The sequence below is a fragment of the Simochromis diagramma genome, unplaced genomic scaffold (genome assembly GCF_900408965.1).
Source record: "Simochromis diagramma unplaced genomic scaffold, fSimDia1.1 OVJJ01000216.1, whole genome shotgun sequence".
In the NCBI taxonomy this organism is placed as follows: domain Eukaryota; kingdom Metazoa; phylum Chordata; class Actinopteri; order Cichliformes; family Cichlidae; genus Simochromis; species Simochromis diagramma.
In genome coordinates, this window is record NW_024386883.1 from 8,036,492 (window position 1) to 8,061,730 (window position 25,239).

A 25,239-nucleotide genomic window follows, 5' to 3' on the forward strand; every position below is an offset into this window, starting at 1 on the left:
ATTAGCAGTTTGGTTCTGGCCCACAGCTTTGTTTTCCACATAACTTTCAATTAGAATGTTCTTTTTAACTTCTTCAGTACACTACAACCTTTTTCTTTAACTTGTTTATTCTCATCTCCTCAAGCATCCTCTGTAATAATGGAAAAATCCAGCAGGCTTTGGCAGAGCTTAAAGGGCTAATTAGCAACAATGAAATAAACCAGCAGAGTCTGGTGTTTGACAAGAGTGGGATTAAGAAGACATTTTCCCAGCTGGTAGCGCCGTACAAAAATTCATGCCCTTTCGGTCCAGTGACTATGATGCAACACATCACATCTCCCCTGTGCCTTTTTATATCTTTTCTACATCTCTTCTTGTACATTGCCATAAAGTGTGTCACAGCTGGTTTGTCTCCAGGCAACATGGAAATGTGATCACAAAGTGAGCTGCAGACACCTTCGTGTCTTGTTTGCGTTATGCAATAGCAGTTCAAGTCAAATTAGGTTTTTGTGTCAGACTTTTCTCCTAATGTATCCTGACATGATTGGATAATAAAAGTCACAATGAAGCGAGAGGAGAGATGTCAGCTTCAAAAAGCTGTCCTGAATTAAAGTGGCTGCATCTGTTTTCTCTGTCAGCTTGGATAAGAAGGTGTTGAGCTGAAAGTCTAATCCTAATCTAATTAAATCTAATAGGGCCTGATGTAATCCATTTATGTGCGCTGATTGGATTTCTTAGGATGGTGATTGGAGACCTTTGAGTTGTACGCACTAGTGGTTTGTATTTATGAAACACAAGTAACAGTTTGATGGTTATTATTTAGATTGCTGACTGAGGAACTCTTATTTCTACATCAAAGAAAGCCTTCCTTCAGAACAGATTTCAGCGTGACATGAATTTGAAATGAGAGACACACACTAGAACCAAAGCTTGCCAAACGGCCGACAGCGGGACAATAGGGAAATATTTAACTTCCCGTGCTGCTCTGGAACGTCACCATGGATGCACACAAATGTTCGTTTAAGGTAGCGGGGTATAAATATGCACACACACAGAAAGACTGCACGCAAACATGAATGTGGAAAAATACATACATGGACTCACACGTACACAAATGCAGCCAATTGCCAAGACCAATCAGCTGGTGTGACACCATATGTTGCAGTGTTGGCAGCAAATGTTCATTTGAAGGACTACAAACCGGTTAGAAGCTATAAACGCAGTCAGGAAATTCCTGCACTAAGGAAAGACACATGCAGTCACTGAAATCTGAGTTCAGTGCTCGAATGTAGGGTGGAGGGAATGAATGCACACACTGCACTTGTGCTCTTGTCTGTTCAAAAATGTACGACAAAAAATTGAAAAAGAAATCTTATGACAGTATTTTAATTTCATATATAATATTAAGCTAAAAAACTGGCACCAGACTTTAAATCTGGCTAGTCCTGAGCTGAGCTGGTGGAGCTGAAGGCTCGCCTCAGGAGCACATAGATCATGGGTCATGTAATGTAAAGCTATACAGTGGGAATTTATGTTAAGCTGAAGACTGTGTGACTTTCAGCTCCCAGAATATCACCAGGGCCCCAAAGACCACCTACAAGTTAAGTCAGGCTCCGCTAAGCTTGATGTTGTGTGTAGTAGAGGAGGATGGATCGATCCACCCGCCTCTATCGATATTACTCTAAGTTCAGTATGTGGAAAGAAAAAAAAACCCAGTAGTCATTAAAATGTGAAGAAGTGGAGTCATGCTGGTGAAAGATGATCCTGGGGATCGAAACATCCCTGCTTATAACCAGTACTTGTGACAACAGCATGTGTTTGCTTTGTTTTTAAAATGGAGGTTTGTACGTGCAGAGATGCTGGTTTATTATCTTCTCATTCCCTGTTCTCTTTTCTGAGGAAAGACTCCACTTTATCGGCAGATGGTATCACTTAATATCGTTTTAGCTGTCCAGTTGATATTGGTCCACTTATGGTCACTAAGCAATGAGGCTCTCCTGCCTTCTGGTGTAGTCTACATTATCTTGCTGGAAGCAGGGAAATAAACTATCCGGTTTGTTTCTCTGTCATAGCACCATCAGGGGCCCTGTTATGTTTGGGCCACACAGTGTGCCCAAACACAGTCCTCAGAGGCAACAAAATTTATTGTTATGGACCATCTGATAGTATGAGGATCGGCTGGCAATTGCAGTGGTTCATAGTTTGCTTTTTCACAACTCGAAGAGGTACCAGGTACTTGAAGATCAAGTAACATATACCCCCTTTTTCACAGATGGAGTGCCAGTATTGGTGTGTTGCCAGTTATGCTTCAGTCTTTTTAAGAACCAGCCACTAGGTGCTAGGTACTGAAAGATGGGGTAATTTCAGTGTGAAGTAATTCATGGCAGACAGAATCTTCCGGCTATGTCTGTGCGTCATTGGTGCCCTGACATAACCGGAGGTGATTACCCCTCCCATAGCAACCAGCCGAGTGGTTTCAACATTAGGGCCAGCAGTCTTGTGGTTCGGTGCTGGTGCCAGCTTTTCAAGGAGCTAAAAAGACCAAACAAACAACCAAAGAAACAAACAGAAATGTGTGTGCCTGTCATCTTAAAGATACCCTGCAGTATTTACAGGGGGCCTGCTTCTGAAACCAGATGTAACATCTTCTTGACAGTCACAAAATTATGTTGGAACAAAATAAAGAACTCCTTATTCACAAACCAAAGATGCCACGGTTATGTTTGGTTGTTTGTTAGTTTATTCTCATACATAAATAACACTTTCCATGAACCAGTTCCTCTGAGTCACAGGGCTCTTAAAAAAACAAAATACTAAAGTCATTCAGTGATGTTCAAAGGTCTTGAGCCATTCTTCATTTATTCAAATTTTGCCAGAGCCAGACTTTGTTGTAATTTTTTACACTGGTCCAGACTTTCTGAACGTCTTTTAAAGTCTTTGTTTTTGGTGATTGGCTGGTTCTTCACTCATTTTCATTCCAGTTTTTTTTTTGTTTTTGTTTGGTATGCCCCTTAGCAGGGACCAATTCAATTCAATTCAATTCAATTCAATTATCACCAAATCACACCTCAGGTGTTTTAGAATGTAAAGACCAGTGTTGGTCAAGCTACTTGAAAATAGTAATTAATTACTAATTACTGATTACTTCTCCAAGAAAGTAATCCTAGTACTTTACTGATTACTTATTTTCAAAGGTAATTAGTTACTTTATTACTTAGTTACTTTAGAAAAACACGATACACAACCCGAATATGTTATAAATCTATAGACCTTTCAGCCCAACTCTCATTTTTTCTGCATAATTCATAAAAAAAACAACTATCTACAGCAGATGAACAGCATCTGACCCCCCCCCCCCCAAAAAAAAAAAATCCAGCTGAGAGCTGAGCTGAGACCTGAGCAGAGAGATGCATCTGGCCCTTTAGTTCCATCCATTTGCTGTTCACTGTATCCCCATCAGAAAGTATTTTGGGAAAACAGTTTCAACAGGGAAACAGAGAACAGGCAAGAACCTTAAAGAGAGATGAATCTAAATTTGAAATTCTTTGGTTCAAATCATGATCAGCGTGTATGTAGAACACTGGGATTTGTGATTGTGTCATAATTGATGGAACTATGAACACAGAAAAGATGTTGATTCACCATGCAATACCATATGGAAAGTGTTTGATTGGTAATTGCTTCATTTTTCAGCAATACAATGATTCCAAAGACGCTGCATGTGCATTAAAAGCATACACAGATAGGCAAAACAAAGTGGAACGCTATCAGCCATGGACGGGCCTCCCCAGAGCACGGACTGCAACGTTACTGAAGCAGTGTGAGATCATCTTCACAGAAAAGTACTGCATATGTATACAGAATAGAGGCCAAGTTGTCTTAGAAAATATAACCATGTAAATTTAGTCTGTGTAAGATTTTCAGCATTTTAACCTATTTAGTTAACCAACCACTCAGTGTGTTGCCATGATACTGCATTGTATCTCTTGCCTTCCCTTTATTTCCTCAGTTCAGGGAGGACACTCGTGTCGAGTGACTCTCAGATGCCTCCACCCGAGGTCTGAAGGACAGGCAAACATTATGTAATGTCACTGTACAAACAGCACTCTACTGTAAAAGAGCATTCACCTGCATCACACATACACAGATACGCACAGATTACACAGATTCAGTCAGGCATCTATCCACATGTTCCTTTAAAAACAGTAAATAGGTGAAATGTCACCTAAAACCCTCAAATCTTGCTATACTTAGTTTCAGTAAATTTCCCCTGTAGTGCTTATCACATGAGCCCAAACTTTATATGACTGTGTCCCATTTCTGGCTCTCTCCCCTTATGACTACCCACCATTAAAAAAATACATTAAAAAAAGAAAAAATTTGATAGTCTTATGTTTCAGCTAAAGATATTTTGCAGGTTATAGATATTTAAGAGGATCAGTTCACCTTTGCATGTAGGCCTGCAGCACAGCCTTTGTGGATCAGGCCAGATTTAAAGAATCGTGGGTGTTTGTACACGTGTGACACAAACAGACAGATAGACACACAGACAGCCCGTCTGTCTGTTCTCACAGTCCTGCCTTTTCTTTTTTTGGCAGGAGATGTTGGGTCGGTATCAGCTCAGGCAGCAAAACAAGCTCACCATCTATAAACTCTCTGTGATCATAAGATACACTTGGCACATCTCTCTGTGTAACACACACTCTCAGGACATTGTGTATCTGTGCATGCACACTCGGAATATTCTGCATAGCCAGGCTGTGCTAATGTGCAGTTGCATGTCTGTTTGCACATTACATGAGAGAGCCTGCGTGCAGGCATATGCATATGCCTGCATACTGGGGTTTCACTGTGTTAGTGCCCGTTTGTGCCTCATTTGCAAGCACTATCATTGCATCTGAGAGATACAGGGTGTTTGTGTGTACAGGTAATTGCAAACCCGTACCTTAGCCTGTCAGCTATTAGGAAATGTCTGAGACACAGCCCAGGGTGGGTCTCTGGAGCAAGAATAAACTGCTTCTGTCCAACAACATGCGTACATCACTGTGTGTGCATCTGCTAGCCTAACCAAAGTAGTGCATCATTTCTGTTTGTGGGTGAGTGATCACACAGGACACATGTGACTGCCTTTTTGTCAGTTGTGTTATAAAAGTTTAGATCTTGTAACAGGGGTAATACGCAGACACACCTAGGCAAAGTTTTCACAAGGAAGTGAAAGCAGATATTCACATGTAGAGAAAGGAAGTGCACAGGATGTAAAACATTTAAATCATATCTCCTACCACTGACTCTTTTCTCAGTTTCACAATTCAAAGAATTATATATGACACCAAAACCTTAAAATAGGCCAAAGGTCAGCAGTCGTAAACAGAAGCACAGACAGGAAGAGGTGGAGATAATAAAACAGTGTTTAATATGGAATTAGCTATAATTCCATTTTAATTATTAGCTATATATATATATATATATATATATATATATATATATATATATATTCACAATGATCCGCTGTCCAAATCTGTCACATCAGTCTTGACGAAATCTAATTTCAACATTAGAACATCACCACTAAAATTCAGTTTTAAGTTAAATCAGTCTTCAAAGCAGTGGTGCTTTACCACATTATTTTCTCAAAGATAAATCAGCGCAGTGTGATATGAGTTGATTTGTGTGGTTTTCCCCACCCAAAACCTTCCAATTGAATTTAAATCATTTCATAAACAGACGCAACAAGAAATTAGATGATTGTGGTGCATTAAACGCAGCTCTATAAGTCTGAGCTATACGAATCAACACCGATTATTAATTTAATAATTTTGGTACATAAACTAAGTGTTAGGTATGGCTCAGCTGAATAAAAATTGTGTGTTTAGTCATAACTGTTATTAAGTGAATATTAAATACAGCTGGAGATGGTATGAAAATAGTCATTTCTACATCACCTGCCATATCAATGCAATTTACATATATAGTAGAAGCAATTAAAGTTTGATTACCAGGTGATTAAATCAGATGTTATTTCTGCTGAGATGTTTGACTGCCTGCTAACCCCACAGCTAACCCAGATGATGCAGACAGCATGCAGCTCTAATATAGTCCAGTCTGAACAATCTTTATAAATCAAGAAGCATTTGAAGCAAGAAGCTGTCTTATTATAACACTCTTTTAAGAAAAGTAATCACCTTACCCTAACTCACTCTAAACATTCAGAATGAGCATTGTACAGAAAGGAAGATAGCCTCAAAGATATTTACCATCAGCTGACAGTGACCAGTTTTGGGGGTATTTGCAAAATTTTCTTTAATAAAAGCAACAGTACAACACTATGAAAATGCTCCACTACAATTTAAAATCCTGAACACAATTCATTAAAATGTGTGAGCATTATTTGGCTGTTTTTATAAAGTAAAATATCAAAATTAAAAGTAACTATTCTACAGTAACTATTCTAATAGTGCACATGCATAACTGTGCTGCATTTTCAAGAGCAGGCGTGAGCCATGTCATGAAGACATTATGCTGAGAAAGAGCTCTAAAGAGGTGGTGAGCGTTGCTGGAGAAGTACAGAGAAGGTCAGGAGGAATGCACTGAGTCTTTGTGGCTTTAGAAAAAGTATATCATAGAGTGGCAAAAGAGGAACTGTGGTACTGCATGAGAAAGTCAGAAGTGGCAGAGAAGTATATGAGGGTGGTGCAGGACGGCAGTGAGACAATGTCGGGAGGCAGTGAGGGTAGAATCAAATCAGGGATTGGCTTCTTGTTTGCTAAAGATGTTTGATAGATTGAAAGATGAAATCAGGTATCGGTCTCTATAACTATGATGTATGCAGATGGCATTCTGATCTGTAGTGAGATCAGGGAGCAAGTGGAAGAGACCCTGAATAGGTGGAGTTATGACCTGGAGAGAAGAAGAGTGAAGGTCAGTACAAGCGAGACAGAATAGTGTGTGTCAATGAGAGACAGAGGTGTAGCAGTGGAGATACAAGGAGCAAGGCCAACCATCCAAACCAATGGTGCACAAGAGATGCGAAGAAGACAGTGGAGATGGGTGGAGTGTGTGAAGACTAGTGTCATGGGTGATATGTAACAGAAGGATAGCAGCAAGAATAAAAGGCAAGGTTCCCAAGATAGTAGTGGGAACTGCTATGAAGTTTGAAAACAGTGACACTGAGAAAAAGACAGGAAGCAGAGCTGATGTTAAAGATGGCAGAATTTAGCTCTGGACAAGATCAGAAGTGAGTACATCAGAGGGAGACAAATTTAGGGAGGAAAGGCTGAGATGGTTTGGACATATGTACAGGGGGGTTGTGGACAAGGGATGATGAATAGCAGGCAGAAGGAAAAGAAAGTGTTGCATTTTGCTGCTGTAGAACTCTTTTGAAATAATATATTAGATTTGTTCTCTTATGTGCTGATCTGGAAGTGCTCGATAGAGCTTTCACATCAAACCCACCATGGTAAGAGTTGATAGTCATCCCTCATCTCTTTTCTGTGAAAGAAGGTGAGCGCTAAGCATTATTAAAAGTTACTTCACACAACACAATAACAACAATTACCTGTTGAGATAATAAAAGTTTAAGCGGAAGTTGGCTAAAAATAAGCAAAGGAATAGTTGACCTGGTTTTGCTAGCTGTTAGCATAGTTAGCTAACAGGCATGCTTGTATTTATGCAGCTGGAGTTTGTAACTCCAGTCTCCTGCAGCAGGGTTTTGTGTGAGCAGGCATAATCTGTCAAGAGCTGCTCCTAGCATCTTGGAAATAAAACTTCAATGGTCTTTATCTGAATAATTATATTGGCTCGACCAATGCTACAAATACACAAATGACAGGTAGGAACAAAAGAAATTTCATTTTCCCTCTTAGATGTCAGTGTTCCATCAAAATTATTTTAAGTTTTTATTTTAAAAATAAAAATCATTTGAAACTGTTGCTTTACAGATTAACCTTATTTTATGAAATAGAAAGTACATATATGTTAGATACCATATATACTATATGCTGTATATAAACAACTAACATGCTGTTTATTCCTCAAAGTAAAGCTAATGAATTGATGACTGGAATTTGGATTTTTTCCAGCAGTGGAAACTTGTCTGGTAGCCAAAATAAGTCTATTGATGTTTCATTTGTGATGTCATGTACACAGTGCTTGAGACTTGGGTCTGGACTTGGAGGAGCTTGAAGATATAGTCCTCCATACTGGATGTTATACCGGTTGTAAGTAAACATGTACTCCCTGACTGCTTGGCAGTGGCTTGTGGAGGTTGCTAGCTGTCATTGGGTTAAATTTGTTGCACTGTCATGCCTCCAAAATGCCAGAAAAGCATTTTGGGATTAGTGAGGTAAGCGTGGTGGCCTGTTAGTGACCAAAGAAAGCACAAGGAGGTTTTAGCTAAAGCACCATCTAGAGCAGCAACGTACACCAACCACTTGCCAACCAGTCTGGGAATGCACATTTTCCCCTTGCAACTGGTGACTGTATCACATCCAAGATGGTCGACAACTCTTGAAAAATATGCATATGCTGTCATGAGAGAAACCTCTGTTGGATATCGAGACTCCGACTTGCCTCGTTTTGTGAAATGCAGTTCTAGATAGATGGTGATGACCAAAAGCTTGGTGTAACACTTCACACTGGGACTTAACAAACAGATGGCTACACTCATGTTTTATGTGCCGACTGTGGTGGCTGTGTGCAAAAACATACATAAACATAAGGCACTCCTACCCAAACATTTAGAGCTCAGTCGCATAGTATCTAAGGTAATCATGACACCAACAGTATCGTTAACATTTTGGAAACGCACCAAAAAAAGGATGCCTCCACACGCTAATCTTCCAATACCTAAATTGGAAATGGGTCAAACTTCACAAACACACTTGGACACATCCACAGTTTGTTTTCATGCGTGAGGGTAAAGAAGTGTGTATGAGTGCTTTGAGGCAGCAAAGCTGATTGTATTTCCTCTCCAGCAGCTGATACTGTAGCTGCTGTGACCAGCTGCAGCTGTCACTATGTGTCACATGCACCCACACACACATGCACTCACGCCAAACTCACAGCACACAACCCACCCCACCTGCCCGTAACCTTTAACTTGAATGCATACGTGACAGCGGAGTCTTCATGAATAACCTGGATGACTGAATAAGCACAAAAAGCTCCTGTCTCAGGGGTTAGTTTAGAAGGATAAAGGTGCAGCACAGTGAAAATCACATTTCCTCAATGTCATTTTACTGGACAGCCTGAGAGGATTTGGAGGAAGCATTTTCCTTAAATATTCCACAGTTGTGGAAATTTCTTGTATAATATTTTAGACATGCTTGGTCAACAGCATGTAACTGAGTTGTATTTTCCACTGGCTACTTGAAAAGCATCATTGTTTCAGTGAGTGCTAAGGCTAAGACAAAGCTAGGAAGGACCGGATTAGCAGTGTTTTATTTATTTTATCTAAGGAATAAATACAGTGACATTAAAATACACCCAGATTTCCCCGTAACCTGTAACTGAGAAAATAACTGCATGCTAACGGCACATCATCATCATATATATATATATATGTATATATATATTTTTTTTCTTTCTTTCTTTCTTTCTTTCTTACTTACTGTAGCCTCATGTTTTGGTGCTTTATTGTAGGGTCCATATGTATCAACTAGATATAATTCATAATCTCCTCTTTCCCATGTCACTGACAAAAAAGTTCCTTTAAAAACAGAAAATTAGGAGCAATTTTCAGTCAGTACGTTGTTTGTTTGTTTTTTTGTTTAAGTTTCTGTATGTGGTTAAAAAGTGTGATTTCAAAAGTACAGAGAAAATTTTGTATAAAATTTTACACTAAAACTCTTTTTTTATGGTGTAATGTGAGATTTATCAAGTCCGTTTCAGTAAGTTCAGTTATCATCAAAAGGCACACTTCAGTTATTCTACCTGTTTTATTTCCCATAACTTAATGAACTTGAACCCCAATGCAAAAAAACAACACCCACCTGAAAGGTAATCCAAATTTCAACAGTACATTAAGAAGATTCTGTGGATGTTTCGAGCTTTACATTGCAAAAAATACTCATTTTCACATACTGTAAACATACTGTACACTGAGACAGATACATGTAGGTGATATTTACAGTAACTGACATTGTTCAAGAGTATTTAAAAAAAAAATCACATATCAAATAATTATTTGTGCACATAAAAGATGAACAAGAGAGATCATTTGCAGTCTGACTTGCTCTGCTTCGTATTTGGACAAATTTATTATCATCACTTTGAATTTAGGAAATGGTGAAAGAAAGACTAATCCAAACAAATTTTTTGTTTCTGCAAAGCTTCTGCTGAGAGCGATGTATAAAGTAAGCACTTAAAATATGTGTAACCTGATTGGTATGTTTTTACAGGGAGTGTAACAGACAATGTTATTGAACCAGATCCAACTACATAAAAAAAGATCTCCCAGCTCTTGTGACAGAGTGCACCGTTCGTACTTATAACAGAGCAAAAGCAGACAGGATAAAAGGAAAGCGTGGGTTCATGGTGTTGTTGGTGGAGGGACAAAGTGGGGAATATAGTTTAAGGGAATGCGTGATGAAAGGAAGCCAACACATGGGGAGGACACTCGTGACAGTCACAAGTTTGGGTCTCACATGTTTATCTGATACACAGTTATACACCACCAAATAACTACAGACCAGTTGTGAGTTTTGTTAGAAGGAATGAAGAAAACAGGCAAACTGCGAGCCTTAAAATATACTCCCCGTTTCAAATAAAACCTTTGGCCACTGGGCAAACATGTAGTTTTTTATCTCAGTCCTGTTGGGTTCTGGTTCATGGAGAGTTTATCTTGATATTGTACATAAACTTTGGTTTCTGAGAAAAAAAGTTTATTTTAACTGCATATATTATTTAAATTTCACATTTAATCCTTTGTGGAACAATGTAAGAAACCACCGTTTTTGACTTAAAAGGCTCCATTACTGTGGCAGCTTTTCAAGACAGGTAGTCCTCATCTGGTATTTTGCAAGAACACATTATGTTCTGTCAAAACACTTTTACTTATTCTAAAATTCATTTTTACCCTTCAGCTGTATAAACCTGATTGAGTATTATCGTAACCCTGGCAAGTGGGCGGGCAAGGTAGACACTCAAGTTTGTGATGGAGATAACTTGAGAACGAGGCGACGCAGGATATTCAAATTGATAAAAATCTCGAACGAGTCAGAATCTCAGAGACCTTGACCTCAAGGTCAGAAGTTTTCAGGAAATCTTGTGAATGAGATAACAAGGCAATGTAGGATTTTGACATTGATTCTAAAATAAATATTAGCTTTGGGAGGTGTAGAAGTACATCTACTGATGCGAATCTTATTCATCCCACCTGATAACTCAGGGGCTGTTAATGATCAACAGTAGTTGAAAGTCTTTAATGTTCTGACTCTAAGTCCTCTTTCTGCTCAACATTCTCAAATGTTACTGCACCTACAGAGCATTCAGTGCTCTCCAGTACATTCTAATGCTGCTGTGCTGCACTCTTATTATGAGGACAATGATCTTTTTGACAATGTGCAGTGATTTGAAGCAGCAACCTTCTCGCCGACGGCTCACTCCTCTTCTGTTTTTAAGCAACAGGTAATCTCATGACTTTAGTTGAGGAGCATTTTGGAATGAAGTAGCATGCATGATATTTTAGTACTCTTAAAACATGTTTTATTTGGTACCAATATCATCCCTGTAGTAATTCCAATTTCAGGAAGTTGATAATGTTTGATGTCACTTTGTGAGTTTTTTTTCAAGGCGCTGCTTTGCAAACTTTTCCTGTGTTTAAAGCTTGTGAACCAAAAAACTGCCCTTTTTTCATTAAATAAGCTACAGCATGATGCCTTCATGATCGAGACAAACTTCATACCTGTTTGAAAGGAGACACTGCTGAATATAGTTTGCCCATGTAGCTGCCTTCTTGATTCACGCCATTATGAGGAAAAATCGGACCCTGGATCATAAATAAAAACGCTTATAAAAGACCAAAAGGTTGAGTTACTCAACTCTCAAACACAAACATTATTAACTTCAACAAATCGGTGCTTACTGCACACACAATGGAAATCCTAATGCTCTAATTGGTCAAGCTATTGAACTCAGACTGTCCTTACAGCTCCAGGTGGCAGAACGGTTTGCCTGCCCGTTGGTCAAGGATCCTGGAGCTACATCTAAAACTTGCTCAGAGCAAGAAGATGGAGGAGCCAGATTCAGTGAGCTGCCTTGAATTGAACTCTCCACACTGCCCTTCCATCTAGAATGCTGAATGTCAAGTTCTGTAACATCAGTAAGAGCTGAGTTCCCATTCAGCCTTTGTGGGGGATAACCGCTGTTCTCGCTGCATAGTCCCAATAGTCTCCTTATGCTCCACTGTCTTCCCTTACTCCTCAAATGGAGTATCTCCTGGAAGGCATGCCTGAAATCGGGGCTGCGACAGTAGATGAGAGGATTGAAGGCTGAGTTGGAATATCCAAGCCAATTGAGGAGTCTAAAGGGTACCTCAGTGTTGTCCAAGCTGAGTATGTTTCTGAGGATGTTGAGGATGAAGAATGGTAGCCAACACAGTGTGAAAGTTCCCATGATGATACCCAGAGTTTTTACAGCTTTATGCTCTTTAAGAGAAAACTTAAGACGCTTTGTGGCGGAATGTTTTCCGTCCCTTTTGTCTGTCCTCAATCTTCTCTCTTTCCCCTTTTCTTCTTTACCAGTGTCCATACTTGGGTTCTGCATATTTAGACTATCGTCTCCTGCTTCTTCTCCCACCTCAGTTCCTGTCCTGCTTTGATTTAATGCAGGGCTATCATCAGGATAAGCAAACTGTGAAGCGCAATGCAAGTTATACATATGTCTTTCCCTTCCTCGGATCTTCTCCAGCTGTTTCTGAGCCTCCTGGAACACGCGGGTGTACAGGAAAATCATCACCACCAGTGGCAGGTAGAATGATACAATTGAAGAAGTCACTGCGTATGCCGTGTTCGTGTTGAACTCACAGCAGTTTTCATTTTCCAAACATAAGAGAGCTCTGGGATCATGTGACATCGACATCTTCAGATGTATGGGTAGGAAGGAGATGAGGGAGGCCACCACCCAAACTGCGAGCACCACTGCAACAGCTCTACCCCTGGTTATCAGCAGGAGACAAAAGAGTTCAATTCAATTTCAATTCAATTCAATTCAATTTTATTTATATAGCGCCAAATCACAACAAAAGTCGCCTCAAGGCGCTTCATAAGAGTGCGCAGAGAAGTGAAGAACGTTGCAAACAGTAGATGTGAGTGACAACACAGAGATATTTTCTTAGTTAAATATTATCTTGGTTATCCAAAAATGTAAAAGAGCTCTAAAAGCAACATAATAGCCACGACTACATTCTAAATTAACTACAGCTAAGCCCAGGATCTAGCTCAGGCAGGTAACATGAGCTGCACTGCGTCATGCAGAGATAACATGCCTCATTCTTCTCATTCTCCCCATGTCATATGCCAAATACACTCTTTTTTCAGTTTGGTGGTCTACTTAAGCTTCCTTTTAAATTCTATATGTAACGTATTTGTGGGTAATTATGAGTTTCGGGTCTGGTTAACTATATTCTGCTAAATATGTCCTTCTGATTCATTCAGATTTAAAATGGCTAATCGCTAAGATAATGGCTTTTCTTCTTTACTGTTACCTACATTATACATGTATTAATTTGATGAATTTGAGTCAGATATAATAATGGTAAAAAAAGAAAAAAGAAGTACAGCATCTATAATTTCTAAGGTTTTACATATCAGGATTAATTCTTTTAAACACTGTCTAGTCTTTATAATCATGTCTTATAACGAGGTAACTATAACTTGAGATGAACAACAACACATGACATGTTGCACTGTGTCATTATTTCTCCAATAAAAACAAAGCTAATATGTGGAAGCAGTGTGTAAAAAAAAACAAAACCATGAATTATTCGCTTGCAGAACAACCTTGAGCAGCAATAACTTGAAATAGTCTTTCTCTGTGTGTCTTTATCAGTCTCTCACATCATTATGGGGGAATTATGACTCATTCTTCTTTACAGAGGTGTTTCCGTTCATCAGTGTGAGCAGGTTTTCATTTACTCAAAGCTCTCTTAAGGTCACACAGAATTTCAATCAGCTAGAAGTCTGGACAGTAACTGGATCTGACTGAGTTAGAACATCTTTTCTTTTTGAGTCATTGAAGATTGCCTGCTGTGCTTGTGATCATTGTCGTGTTGCATGATCGAATTTGACCTAAAATACTTTGGTACACAGAGTTCATGATCGACTCACTGACTGCAAGGCGCAAAAAGTGGGCTTGAGATTTTGCATGAGGTGCTTGTGTTAATATGCTGTGTTTGGCTTTCACCAAATGTGGCGCTGCACAATATAGCCAAAAATCTCCACTTTGGTTTCATGTGTCCAAAGGACTTTGTTCCAGAAGTCTTGTGGTTTGTTCAAAAGCAACTTTGCAAACCGAAGCTGTGCTGCTATGCTCTTTTTCAAGAGGAGAGGCTTTCTCCTGGCAACTCGGCCAAAACAAGCCATGCTTGTTCGGTCTTTTTTTAATTGTACCACGAACTTCAACATTTAACATGCTAACTGAGGCCTGCAGAGTCTGAGATGTAGCTCTTGGGTATTTTGCAGTTTCTTTGAGCACTGCACGGTCCGACAGGAGGAATTTGCTGAGAAGTCATTGGAAGATTAGCAGCTGTCTCGAATGTTTTTCACTCGTGAATCCTTTTTCTCAGTTTAGAATGATGGATTTCAAATTGTTTAAAAATGGCCTTATAACCCCGTCCATAAAATCACTGCTGATGTTTTTTCTTCTTCGCATTGTGTTAACACACACCTGAATGTTCCTGACCAGCAAACTGCCAAAACATCTGCTTTTATTGAGGCGATTACACATTTATTGAAGTGCATTTGATTAGCAGCACCTGGCTGCTACCTACCCTGTTAATCCCAACGGAAGCAGTAAGGAAGTATTCAGTTTTTCACACACTGCTTCTGCGATCAGGCATTAATTTTGTATAATAAACAGTCACACAGTGTAATATGTCCAATGTATTGTTGTTCATTTAAAGTTTTATTTAACTAATTTTAAGACCTGCTAACGATTATTTTAATGTTACTATATCCATATTTTACCACGACTGTATTTGAGAATCAGAATATCTTCATTGTCATTGTAACAAATACAATAAAATCAAGTCTCATATTTTCCAGTATGTTGCACCTCTGGTTGTACCGCAACACGTGTCAACAGTGTTTGCCTTTAACAGGAGACAGAAAGCACCTGATGTGACATCACTGGTTGGGTTTAACAAAGTGTGCAACATCTTGGAAAGTTTGAAAATGTAGCGATATTTGCATTAGCAGCTTGATCTAACCTCATACTACATACTAGTCAAGCTCCATCTCTTTTGTACCTGGTGAGCAGCGTTGGGTAGCGGAGCGGCGAGGTGATGGCAAGGTAGCGGTCCAGTGCGATCACACAAAGCGTTTCGATGCTGGCAGTCACGCACAGCACATCGGTCGCTGTCCAGAAATCACACATGAAATTTCCGAACTGCCAGACTCCCCGCAGGATGGAGATAGAGCCAAAGGGGACCACAACCACACCCATGATGAGGTCAGCAACAGCCAGTGAGGCAATGAAAAGATTGGTGACAGTCTGGAGCCGCTGAAACCGCAGGATGGCGGTAATCACCAACACGTTTCCTGTGTAGAAGAAAGCAAACTGCATTCGAAACTATGAACTGGATCAATTGTAAAAGCGCATTTCAAATACAAGCCGTCGTCTGATTGAACCGAAAGAGTCACAGCTTACCGAAAACTATAGCCAGGACCAGAATGGCCATAGCAACACCAAGCAGCACGAGTTCTGCATCACTGTACTCTGGTCTGGAAGAATTGAAGACCTGGGTGAAGTTACTGTGCTGTGAATGGTTAGTCTGTGCTAACACAGTACTCACACCTCCCATGATCTACAGTGAAAACACACAAAAACACAGCTTTGGTCACGAAAGATAAAGACACATAAACTGATTGTTTTGCATGCATGATCAATTTAGTAGGGAAGACGTTTAAAAGGTATACAAGAGATTGGACAGCTTGTATTTGTTCCTTGGTATGCCTCTGTGTTTGTCATGCTTTTAGCAGTTTGTGCAGCAGCTTATGGGATTTGTATGTTTTCTTTGGTGTAGCCTCAGTCCACAGGATCAGCATTTGGCTGCAACTAGTCCACACACACTTCCTAGTGGGGTGTTATCTGCTCGGGCTCTGATGCTTTTTGAATAAGATTACATGTGACCCTTTGATCTGTTTGGCCTTCTTTAACAAACAAGGGTATTCCTTTTTTTTTTTTTACACCATTAATGCCATTAAAACAAAAAAGCAAATGCCAGTGCTGGTAAAAGCAAGAGGATGGCTCCTGCAACACATGTAAATGAAGACACTATATGCCCTTGTTATATAATAGTGCTTACATAAGTAAATGCACAGGCAGATGATTGTGCTCCTAAATTGCCATTAACACACACAGGAGTATATTTAAGCTGTTTGTATTCCAACAGATCATTCTTTCTGCCAGGATGATCAAAGAATGAAAAGATATCAAACTTTGAGCAGTATTTGATGAAAAATAGCTTTCACAGAAGTCTGTGCATGAGAGCTAGCCTGCTTTTTATCTTATCGAAACATACATACTGTGTATATGTGTTCACAGAGGAAGTTATATGTTCCTCTATATTGTCATGATTTAAACGTATCCTCCCCAGTGACAACATACGTCCTGTGATATAATGTCATGGATCAGCATCCAACATGTTTTTCTTGCCTTGTGTTGCTATAATCTCCCTTTTTCTGTCAACACAGAAAAAGGGAGATTATTAGTTTTCATTTTTTTTAAAACTGATACTGAATACTGCAGTGACAGAAAACAGGAGAAAAGTGAGCAGCAAACTTTTACAGGAAGTAAACGTCCTTGTCCAAACCACTAGGCCATCAGGACTTCCTCTACACACTAATCTTAGTGCCATGGTACAGAGTGTACACTTTCGATTCAGGGTGTTACTAAGCACAAATAACTGATGTTGAGGAAGAGCAAGGCTTGTGAAATACTATATAGGCTCCAGGAGCCCGTATACTGGTGTTTGCAAAGGAGCAGTGCACGGCAGAGCACCAACAGGCAGTTTAAATAAATAATCCCCACATTGCTCTGATGCTTTATAGATATATTCCAGTGATACATTAAAAAATACATAACAATAAAGTTTTGGCATCAGTCGCATTTATTCCTCAATGTTATTTCCAGCATAAATAGTAATAATAAAAACAAGACTGAATATAAATGCTCTTCCACAGCAGGCATCTAACTGACAGCAGACATATGGCGATCCTTGTTTGCGCTTCTGATGTAGATCCCTGTCGGGGGATGGTACGTTGTATAAGTCATCCTGTCTGGACAGTCCATGAGTAGTAGACAGATACTAAATGTCTGCTACTTATGGACTATTTGCCCTTCACATGTGGCATTTGACTTATTTTTGCTTTTCTCCAATATGTGCAATTAAGAGAAGAACACATCTATGTCTTAATGCTAATCGTAAGGCTGTTTGGCCAACTGGATCTTCTGTGTGCATTTGCACTTAGATGCATGTGAATGTTGCCTTTATTCCAATGCAGTCCAAACACTCACAACATATGTTAATTGGCAGCAGTAAAGAGGTGCATTGATTCACGAGTGTTTACCCAGTTCTCCCATGGTCAATGAGCAAAGTGTTGAATTTTGGGATGCTTTTTAAATGTCGGGCGATTGTTGTTTTTATGACAGTCATCCTGTAAGTGGCATAATCGTCTAAACATGAAAGTTAAACGGTGTCATTACTTTGCAAGTGCGAGGCACCGCACATTAATTTGGAGAGCAGGTATGCTGTCAATCATGCCGTCTGCGTCCACAGCAGCGTGTTTGTGCGAACATTCGTCATCGCTTGGAAAACGTCCCTAAGTCAGCACATTAACATTTTAGTAAATACGAACTAAAAGTGCAGAGAAAATGATGGATCTGCTGGAAAGGTAAGTGCAGACTCCTTTTAAAAATAGCATTTTCATTAATTGTGCTTTGAAATGAGTTCTGTTAGACAATAATGTGTGTGATTGTGCGCTACACACACAAAAATCAGACTTTCATGTACTTGTTAATTCATTTATGTTTACATGACGTGACAGTCGCTGTTGTTTTTCTCACAACACCAGTCACTTACCCTGTTACTCTTTGCCCTAATGACCCCTGCACTACCCCTGCAGAGGGGATCAGTACTGCAGGAGGTGGTTGCACACATTAATACCAAGTCAAACTTGGAAAACTGACTCCAGTCGCCTCCCTAACCAAAACTGTTTAAACAGCTGAGACAGAATCAAACACAAAAGATTTACTGAGACGTAAAAGTCCCAATATTTAGGCTGAGGGAGCATGGCGATAGTAAGTACACTGAGCACTTAACACACAAAAGCTCTTGCACAAATATAAGCATGAAGCTGCAAATGTGTGGAAAATACACAGAGAGAGACAACACCCAGCTTTTGTTGTCATCGGTAAAATAAAGACATGGCGGTAGAGCAAACTGTGAAAATGACACATGCTTTAATAGGAAAAGATAAACAAGTTTCTGTCCTGATACACACTCAGAAATTAAAGTACAGAAATGTACCTATAGGGGTACAATGGCTTGTCACTGGGGTGGTACCCTCTAAGGTACCGTTCTGTACCCTAAACTGTGGGTACTGATTTGTACCCTTGTAATTTGTACCTTTTACACATCAAACCTGTACTTTAAAGGGCAAAGTTGTACCCTTAGTATAAAGTACAAAAAAGAACCCTTAAAAGGAGTACAAAAATGTCTTTCTAAAGGTTCAGTATCTACACACAGATTTCCTATATTTTTCCTCTCAAGATTTGAAAAATTGAAGATAGGAAGAAAAGGAAGAAAATCAATGATATCTGTTGGTTTTGTCAGACAATTTAAACGATTATATGATAGGTAATCTTCAAATCTCCCGTGATGTCAGAGTTAGGTGCACATGTTTTAAACAATGTCATCATCAAATAGTCTTGTAAAACTAGAAAAACTTGAAGATTCTTTATCTGCACTGATCCCTTAGCATTTACTTTAAATCTATATTAATTTCACTGCTTTGATAAGTCCAAATAAATCACAGAGAGTGGTGCTTCCACCCGTGACAAATAGGTTGCCTGCAAGATTTGCACTTTGTAAAACAGACTTTTATTTTCAGGTGTTCTTTAATTGTTACCTCCAGACTTTGTCCTCTTCTTCAGTCCAGTGATTTCATACTCCAGAAGCTTTTAAATCCACCACACAAAGATTCATAATAAAGTGTCTGCCAGCAGCTTTTTCTTCATTTTTTGCTGAGTTGTTAATTTCAGGAGTTAGTGTGCGACTGACATGCACAGACAAACACACACGCGCGTGCTCTGTCTCGCTCCCTGTTTCTGTTCCCACACATGTATAAACACTTTCAGGTCTCAAGCACACTTGCCCCTTTGAAGCAGCTGAGTCTGTCAGCCTTTTTATAAGCAAGCCACGATGACATCACAGCAGGATAGTAGCCTATCAGAGGACAAGGAATGGCTTTTGCTATATATCATATGTCTGCAGTGCACTGACAGCCGGACAGCACCCAGTGCTCTCTGGGAAACCTTAGGGTTTTAACATTTATTTATTCAGGGCAGCTTTTCTGAGCTTCTTTTCAGCACCACCCTCCTCACATTCTCACATAGGAGGTGCCAAACAAAACCACAGACTTCTGTATTTGGCTGCTGTTTAGCTGTACTTCTGCACCACAGCAGTGCAAAACATAACAGCAACACTATTCAAACTGAATATGGCATTATACTGTATTCCCATAACCTGCGCATTCAGTATCAGTATGAGGATATAATAAGAATCACTTTGCATGCTCAGACAGAAAGTCAAGGCTAAACATCCATTCACCAGTCTCTTGTTGCATTAAACCTTAAATTAGATTGTTTCTTTGTTCCGAACTGCAGGGCTGATTTTAATATTTATAATTTTATATTATAATGTTTAATACAATGTGGACTACATGAAGTCTCATTAAGACAAACTTAGAGGCAGTGGATGTGGGAAACAAAGTGTTTTATTATGTAATTTTGAATTTTCTAAAAGACATAAATTCATGAGTTATTTCCTTGATTTCTCTACCACTACACAATCCTGTGAAAAACTAAGTGCACATCTTGATTCAGTAGCTGGTAGAATGACTTTATCCGTCTTTCATATGCTTGTGGGGGACTTTTGGCACACTCTTCATTGCAGTGTTGGTTCAGTTCATTGAGCTTTCGTTTACACCACAAGGTCCCCAGATGATGTGGCTGCAAAATATCATTATCTCTCCACCACCATTGTTTGAGGTGCAGAAATACTGGGTTTGGTTTTGCCAAATGGGGTGCTGTGAAATATAGCCAAAGATCTTCGCTTTGGTAGGAGCTAAGGACACTTTAACCATGCTGCTATGTTCTTTTTAGAGACAGGAGGCTTTCTCCTGGCTGCCCTTCCAATGAATCCAGGTTTGTTACATCTTTTTCTAATTGTGTTTTAACTTTTAACATGCTTCCTGAGGCCTGTGAGGTTTGAAATGTAGCGCTCGTTTTGTTGTTGTTGTTTTTATTTCCCTGAACATTGCATGGTCCCAGCAAATTCACCTTGAGGGGATGTATATAGGGATGGCAGTTGTGTGTTACCACACACTGAACGCTCCAGACCATCAAACTGCCAAAATCTCAGTGTTTATAGAGGTGCTCACACTTGTTGATGATCAATGAATCAAATAGATTTCATTAGCAGCACTTGGCTGCCACTTACCAACTTAATTCATAAGGAAGCACTGAGGGTGTACTTACTTTTTCCACTGCGCTGCGTACATTTGAACTGTATTCATAATGAAAATAACCCACAATAGAACATGAACTTTGCTGCTTCACATTTGTGCATCAGTGTTCCTCATTTCACTGATCCATCACAGCACAGACAAGTCACCACTGGTCACATATAAACAAAACACTGCGATTACTCTTTTGCCCAAAAAAAATATTTTTTTTAAAGCGTTCAAGGTAAGTCTCCATAAGTGTGCAAAGCTGTTAATGTGATCTGTGATCTCTAGTAATCATAAATACAGTGTACATACAAAATAAAAAACCAACCCAGTGCTCAAGATCGTGAATGCCTCTGATGCAACCAGTGGTAGTGTCAGTAATCATACCCAACCAAATGTTAGGCCACTAAAATGTTTTGGAAAGAGGCTACCTCGTAGAGAGCCACCCAACTGAGTTATGACATTAAGTCAAATCCTGCACCTTCCATCATGCCACCTTGTGTGCTTACTACGTTAAGACTCTTAATGTGTTCCAGTTGAAGTTGGAAGTCAGAACTGATCATTCAAAATTTTCCTCTGCATGAATTGCTCTACCTTGCCGAGAAGCAATCAAAAACCAATTTTTTCTTGCTTATCTGACTTTACCACTGGAACACCCTCAACTTAGCAGTGATGTCACTGCCAAGTTCCGACATCTGACTTCCGAAGTAAACGGATCTGGTGGCATCTGGCATTAACCAAAATGGGTAGAATGAACTCCACTGAAGCTGCAAATGAAGGTCTTCTGTCTTCCCCGAACCTTATATCTCAAGGAGGTGATGCGTGCAACAGGAAGCACCTAAAGGTTCCCACACACCACAGAATGTACCCAGCAAGGCTTTCATGTAGAGAATTTCTCATACTTGATCACCACAAGCCGTCATTTTATATGCTCATGATGACCTACATGTCGTGAACAATAGACTCCCACATGTGCAGCGCATTGAAACCACTCAGATGTGAACCAGTAAAAAAAAGATGCTTCAGCAGGCTGATTGAGCATCAGCGTCTCAAAATTGCAAAGTGGCTTATCTCTGTCTGATAATATATATACATATTGCTTCTCCAAAGCAATTATATCATCTAAAAATATACACCACTGATGGGTTATGTTTTGTTATGTTTTTAGGGCAGTACTTTTTTTTGTCAGCCCATTCAGACTTTTAGCTGTATATGAAAAGCAAGAAACACGCTGCAGTGAGAGCATCACACGAGCACTCGCTTCTTCCCTTTTTTATGGCCTCTTTTGGAGCATGTCTGTCAGAGAGCCCAGAGCAACATCCTCTTGTCCAAACGTACTGGTAGAAGATAAAGCTGAACATTTGAGCAGCATGATTGAAATTCAGGATCTTAGTCAGTTATGCTCCGACCACCCTACGGTCTGTACTGCAGAAGACAACAATCACCCCGAGCGTGCAAATGAAAGCTCTCATAAAGCTGAGCCTGCACTCAGTTCACTGAGGAAACCACAGCTGGCACCAGTGTTCGTCTGACATACACATAAAAAGTCTAATATTTCTATTGTTATGTTTGTGTTTTCTGCTCTTTAATGTTTCCTCTTTTGGGAAAAGAGACAGAACAGAGAGTATGGCCACTTCCTCTTGTCACATTCCTCTTGGCGCCTCTTCCGTCTGCGCCCTATCTTTTCCTCTATCTCTTCACACGTTCTCTCCTCGTCACACCTTCAAAAAGTATCCATCCAGGGCTGCTCCCTCTTCACGTCACTCTTTTGTTGTTACTTTTTGTCAGTTTCTTCTTTCATCTGTCCTCAGCAATACATCATGTTTGGACACTTGAGCTCACCAGTTCTTTCAACCAAAGTCCCATTTAATGAAAGAACGCTAAGACACAGTACATTGACATTTTTTTAAAAAAGTCTTATGTTGCTGAGTGTTGCCAGTAAACTTGATTGTAAAATGTTTAAATTAATGCGGTAACCATGTGCCGTCACTCTAATGATATTTTTAGCTGCAATGTTTTTATTTCTTGCCAAATACTTCCAGCATTTCCTCATTGTGTTAATATAATATATGATACAGTGATGTCTGGTTTTGTGTTCTTACGTTACTTTCTGTTATCTGTGCAATTATCCGTTTGGTAATATATAGAGTGCGCATTGCCTTTCCAACATTACACACTATTGAAAACACACGAGTCCTTTTGGAGGAGTTTCTAAAATGTCGCTGCACCAGTTGATTCTTTGTCTGCTTGTCAAAGTGACTGAAATTCTGTCCTCACAAGCACTTAAATTAGATTTTATTTGAACAAATTATAACAGCAATTGACTGACGAGGAGCAAATCTTTGTAAGGAAACTGTGGAGAAAATGTTTTTGTAGTGGTGGGCAGTGGGGTTAACGCTGCTTGTCGGTTTTAGAAGCAGCTTCTTGGTACGGTCTTTTTTTCTGTGGGGTTTGCTTGTTCTGCCTGTGATTGCATGGGTTTCTTATCAAGGCTAATAGGTTAACCGTTAATGATAAATTGACTGCAGTTGTGAATTTGGGAGTATGCTGTTGTCTGTCTCTCTGTTCCCCCTGGCAACCTGTGCAGCTGTGATCTGTATGCTCGCCGGCTATCAGATGTTGGATAAACAGTTAAGAAAATGGATGACTTCTGTTATGATTTGATAAATAAACATGTCTCTTTTATTGATTTTCTTCTTCTAATGTTTTCTATTACTTTCTGCCGAAACAAATATCCATCATCACTGAGAAGTTTCATCAGAAATTTACATGAAGTCAACCTCTGTACTGAGTTCACTCCCCAAGTTCTGGGAACAATTATATTGTCAATGACGACTGTCCTTAAAGTTTCACACAAAAGAGCAGTCGCTGAATCTGATCTGCAGACGGTTGTTTTCTGAATTACAGCAAATATTTTCCAGAACCTCAGAGACCAGATACACGATCTCAAAAGTTGATCTTTAGTAGCTTGAACTACAGTTACTGCAGGAAAATATCTCACACATACTGTGCGCAAATATGCATGTGTTTCAGTCTATTACAAGAGTAATTAAGTCAAGTTGAAGCGACTGACTGTCTATAGGAAACACATTTTCAACCTCTTCTGGATTTCTGGTACGGCCCCTTTGTTTTTCTAAGAAATGCTCACTCTGAACAGTATATCCTGTACATAATGTTCACTGGTATTACTGAAACCATGCTGCTACCACATCCTACCACATGTTCAATTTTTGACAATGTCATGCGCCATGGCGCGCGTGCACAAAAGGATCCAAACGCAGACTCAAGCGCTAGCAGAAAAGGACACTTTATTATAATAACAAAAGGCGACCCGGGAAAACCAAAGGAGCAAAACGAGGAACTAAAAAACCCACGGAAACAATGATGCGAGGAAGCCGGAATCGGGACCGTGAAACAGAAAGGGGAGAAGATTACTAGGGAGCCGGGAAGCGGAGGAAACAAATCAAAACTGAGTTAGACCAGTTGGCTTACGATTAGAGCGGGACCGTGGGAGCTGGAGAGGGACGTGCATGAGAGGGAAATCCGTGGAGGTAGTGGATGGGCCAGATGATGCACCGGGTGATCCAATTGAGCAGGAGGACAGGCAGGTGGCAGACGCTGAACGCCGGATCGAAACCTAGACACAAGTAGGCAGATTTAACGCAGCTCCAACAAGATAGTAATGCAACGCTTTCGCGGGAGTCTAGTTACCACAGAGAGGTGATTAACGGACTGGCGTGGAGCATCCGTCAGCGCCGGGTTAAGTAGCTCTTCAGGTATTCACCCCGATGGAGAGCAGGTGTGCCGGTGATGGCCCAGCCTGGGGGTGTGGCTACCCGCGCATCACACACAGGACCACGGACCATGACAGACAATGTATTTTCCTGTATCAGTATTTGACATAAACTGCAATAATGGCAGTGGTTTCCTTTTTTCTTCATTAAAACTGGACAATAGATGATTTGAAAATGCTGAAGATTATTCTATTTCTGCTTCAGATGGTAGAGGCAGAATTTGATGTAAGCAACATGAAAGTATGGCCCCATCCTGCATTGTATCAACAGTTCAATCTGCTGCTGCTGGTGCAGTGGTGTGGGGGATTTTTTCTTGTCGCACTTTGAGCCGCTTAGTATCAAATGAGCATCATTTAAATACCGCAGCCTGCCTGAGTACTGTTGCTGACTATGCCCAACCCTTCTTTGACTGCAGCGTGCCCATGTTCTAATGGCTACAGGATAAAGCATCACAAAGTTTAGTTTATTTCAAACCTGTTTCATGAACCTGGCAAAAAGTTCACTGCACTCAAATGGCT

General features: G+C 39.9%; 1 protein-coding gene across 2 annotated transcripts; it reads right to left on the reverse strand.

The window, feature by feature from the left end:
- Positions 1–9,895: 9,895 nt before the first annotated feature.
- Positions 9,896–25,040, reverse strand: LOC120733722 (beta-2 adrenergic receptor-like). 2 transcript variants are annotated; one of them, XM_040032083.1, is made up of 5 exons: positions 24,639–25,040; positions 24,420–24,564; positions 15,844–16,000; positions 15,443–15,734; positions 9,896–13,132 (listed from the first exon to the last, which is right to left on the reverse strand). In XM_040032083.1, exons 1-5 carry the CDS (start codon positions 24,671–24,673, stop codon positions 12,097–12,099), a joined length of 1,665 nt encoding a protein of 554 aa, XP_039888017.1. In that variant the 5' UTR covers positions 24,674–25,040; the 3' UTR covers positions 9,896–12,096. The 2 variants fall into 2 exon arrangements, with proteins under 2 accessions (XP_039888017.1, XP_039888018.1); XM_040032084.1 differs by lacking the exons at positions 24,420–24,564; positions 24,639–25,040 and adding an exon at positions 19,326–23,266.
- Between the last annotated feature and the right edge of the window lie 199 nt (positions 25,041–25,239).

Coding starts and splice junctions, on each gene's coding strand:
- LOC120733722 (XM_040032083.1), bottom strand. CDS start 24,673: ATGCTCCACGCCAGTCCGTTAATCACCTCTCTGTG. Junction 16,001..24,419: donor CCCACGGTCCCGCTCTAATC/GTAAGCCAACTG, acceptor TTTTCACTGTAG/ATCATGGGAGGTGTGAGTAC. Junction 15,735..15,843: donor GGTCCTGGCTATAGTTTTCG/GTAAGCTGTGAC, acceptor TCTTCTACACAG/GAAACGTGTTGGTGATTACC.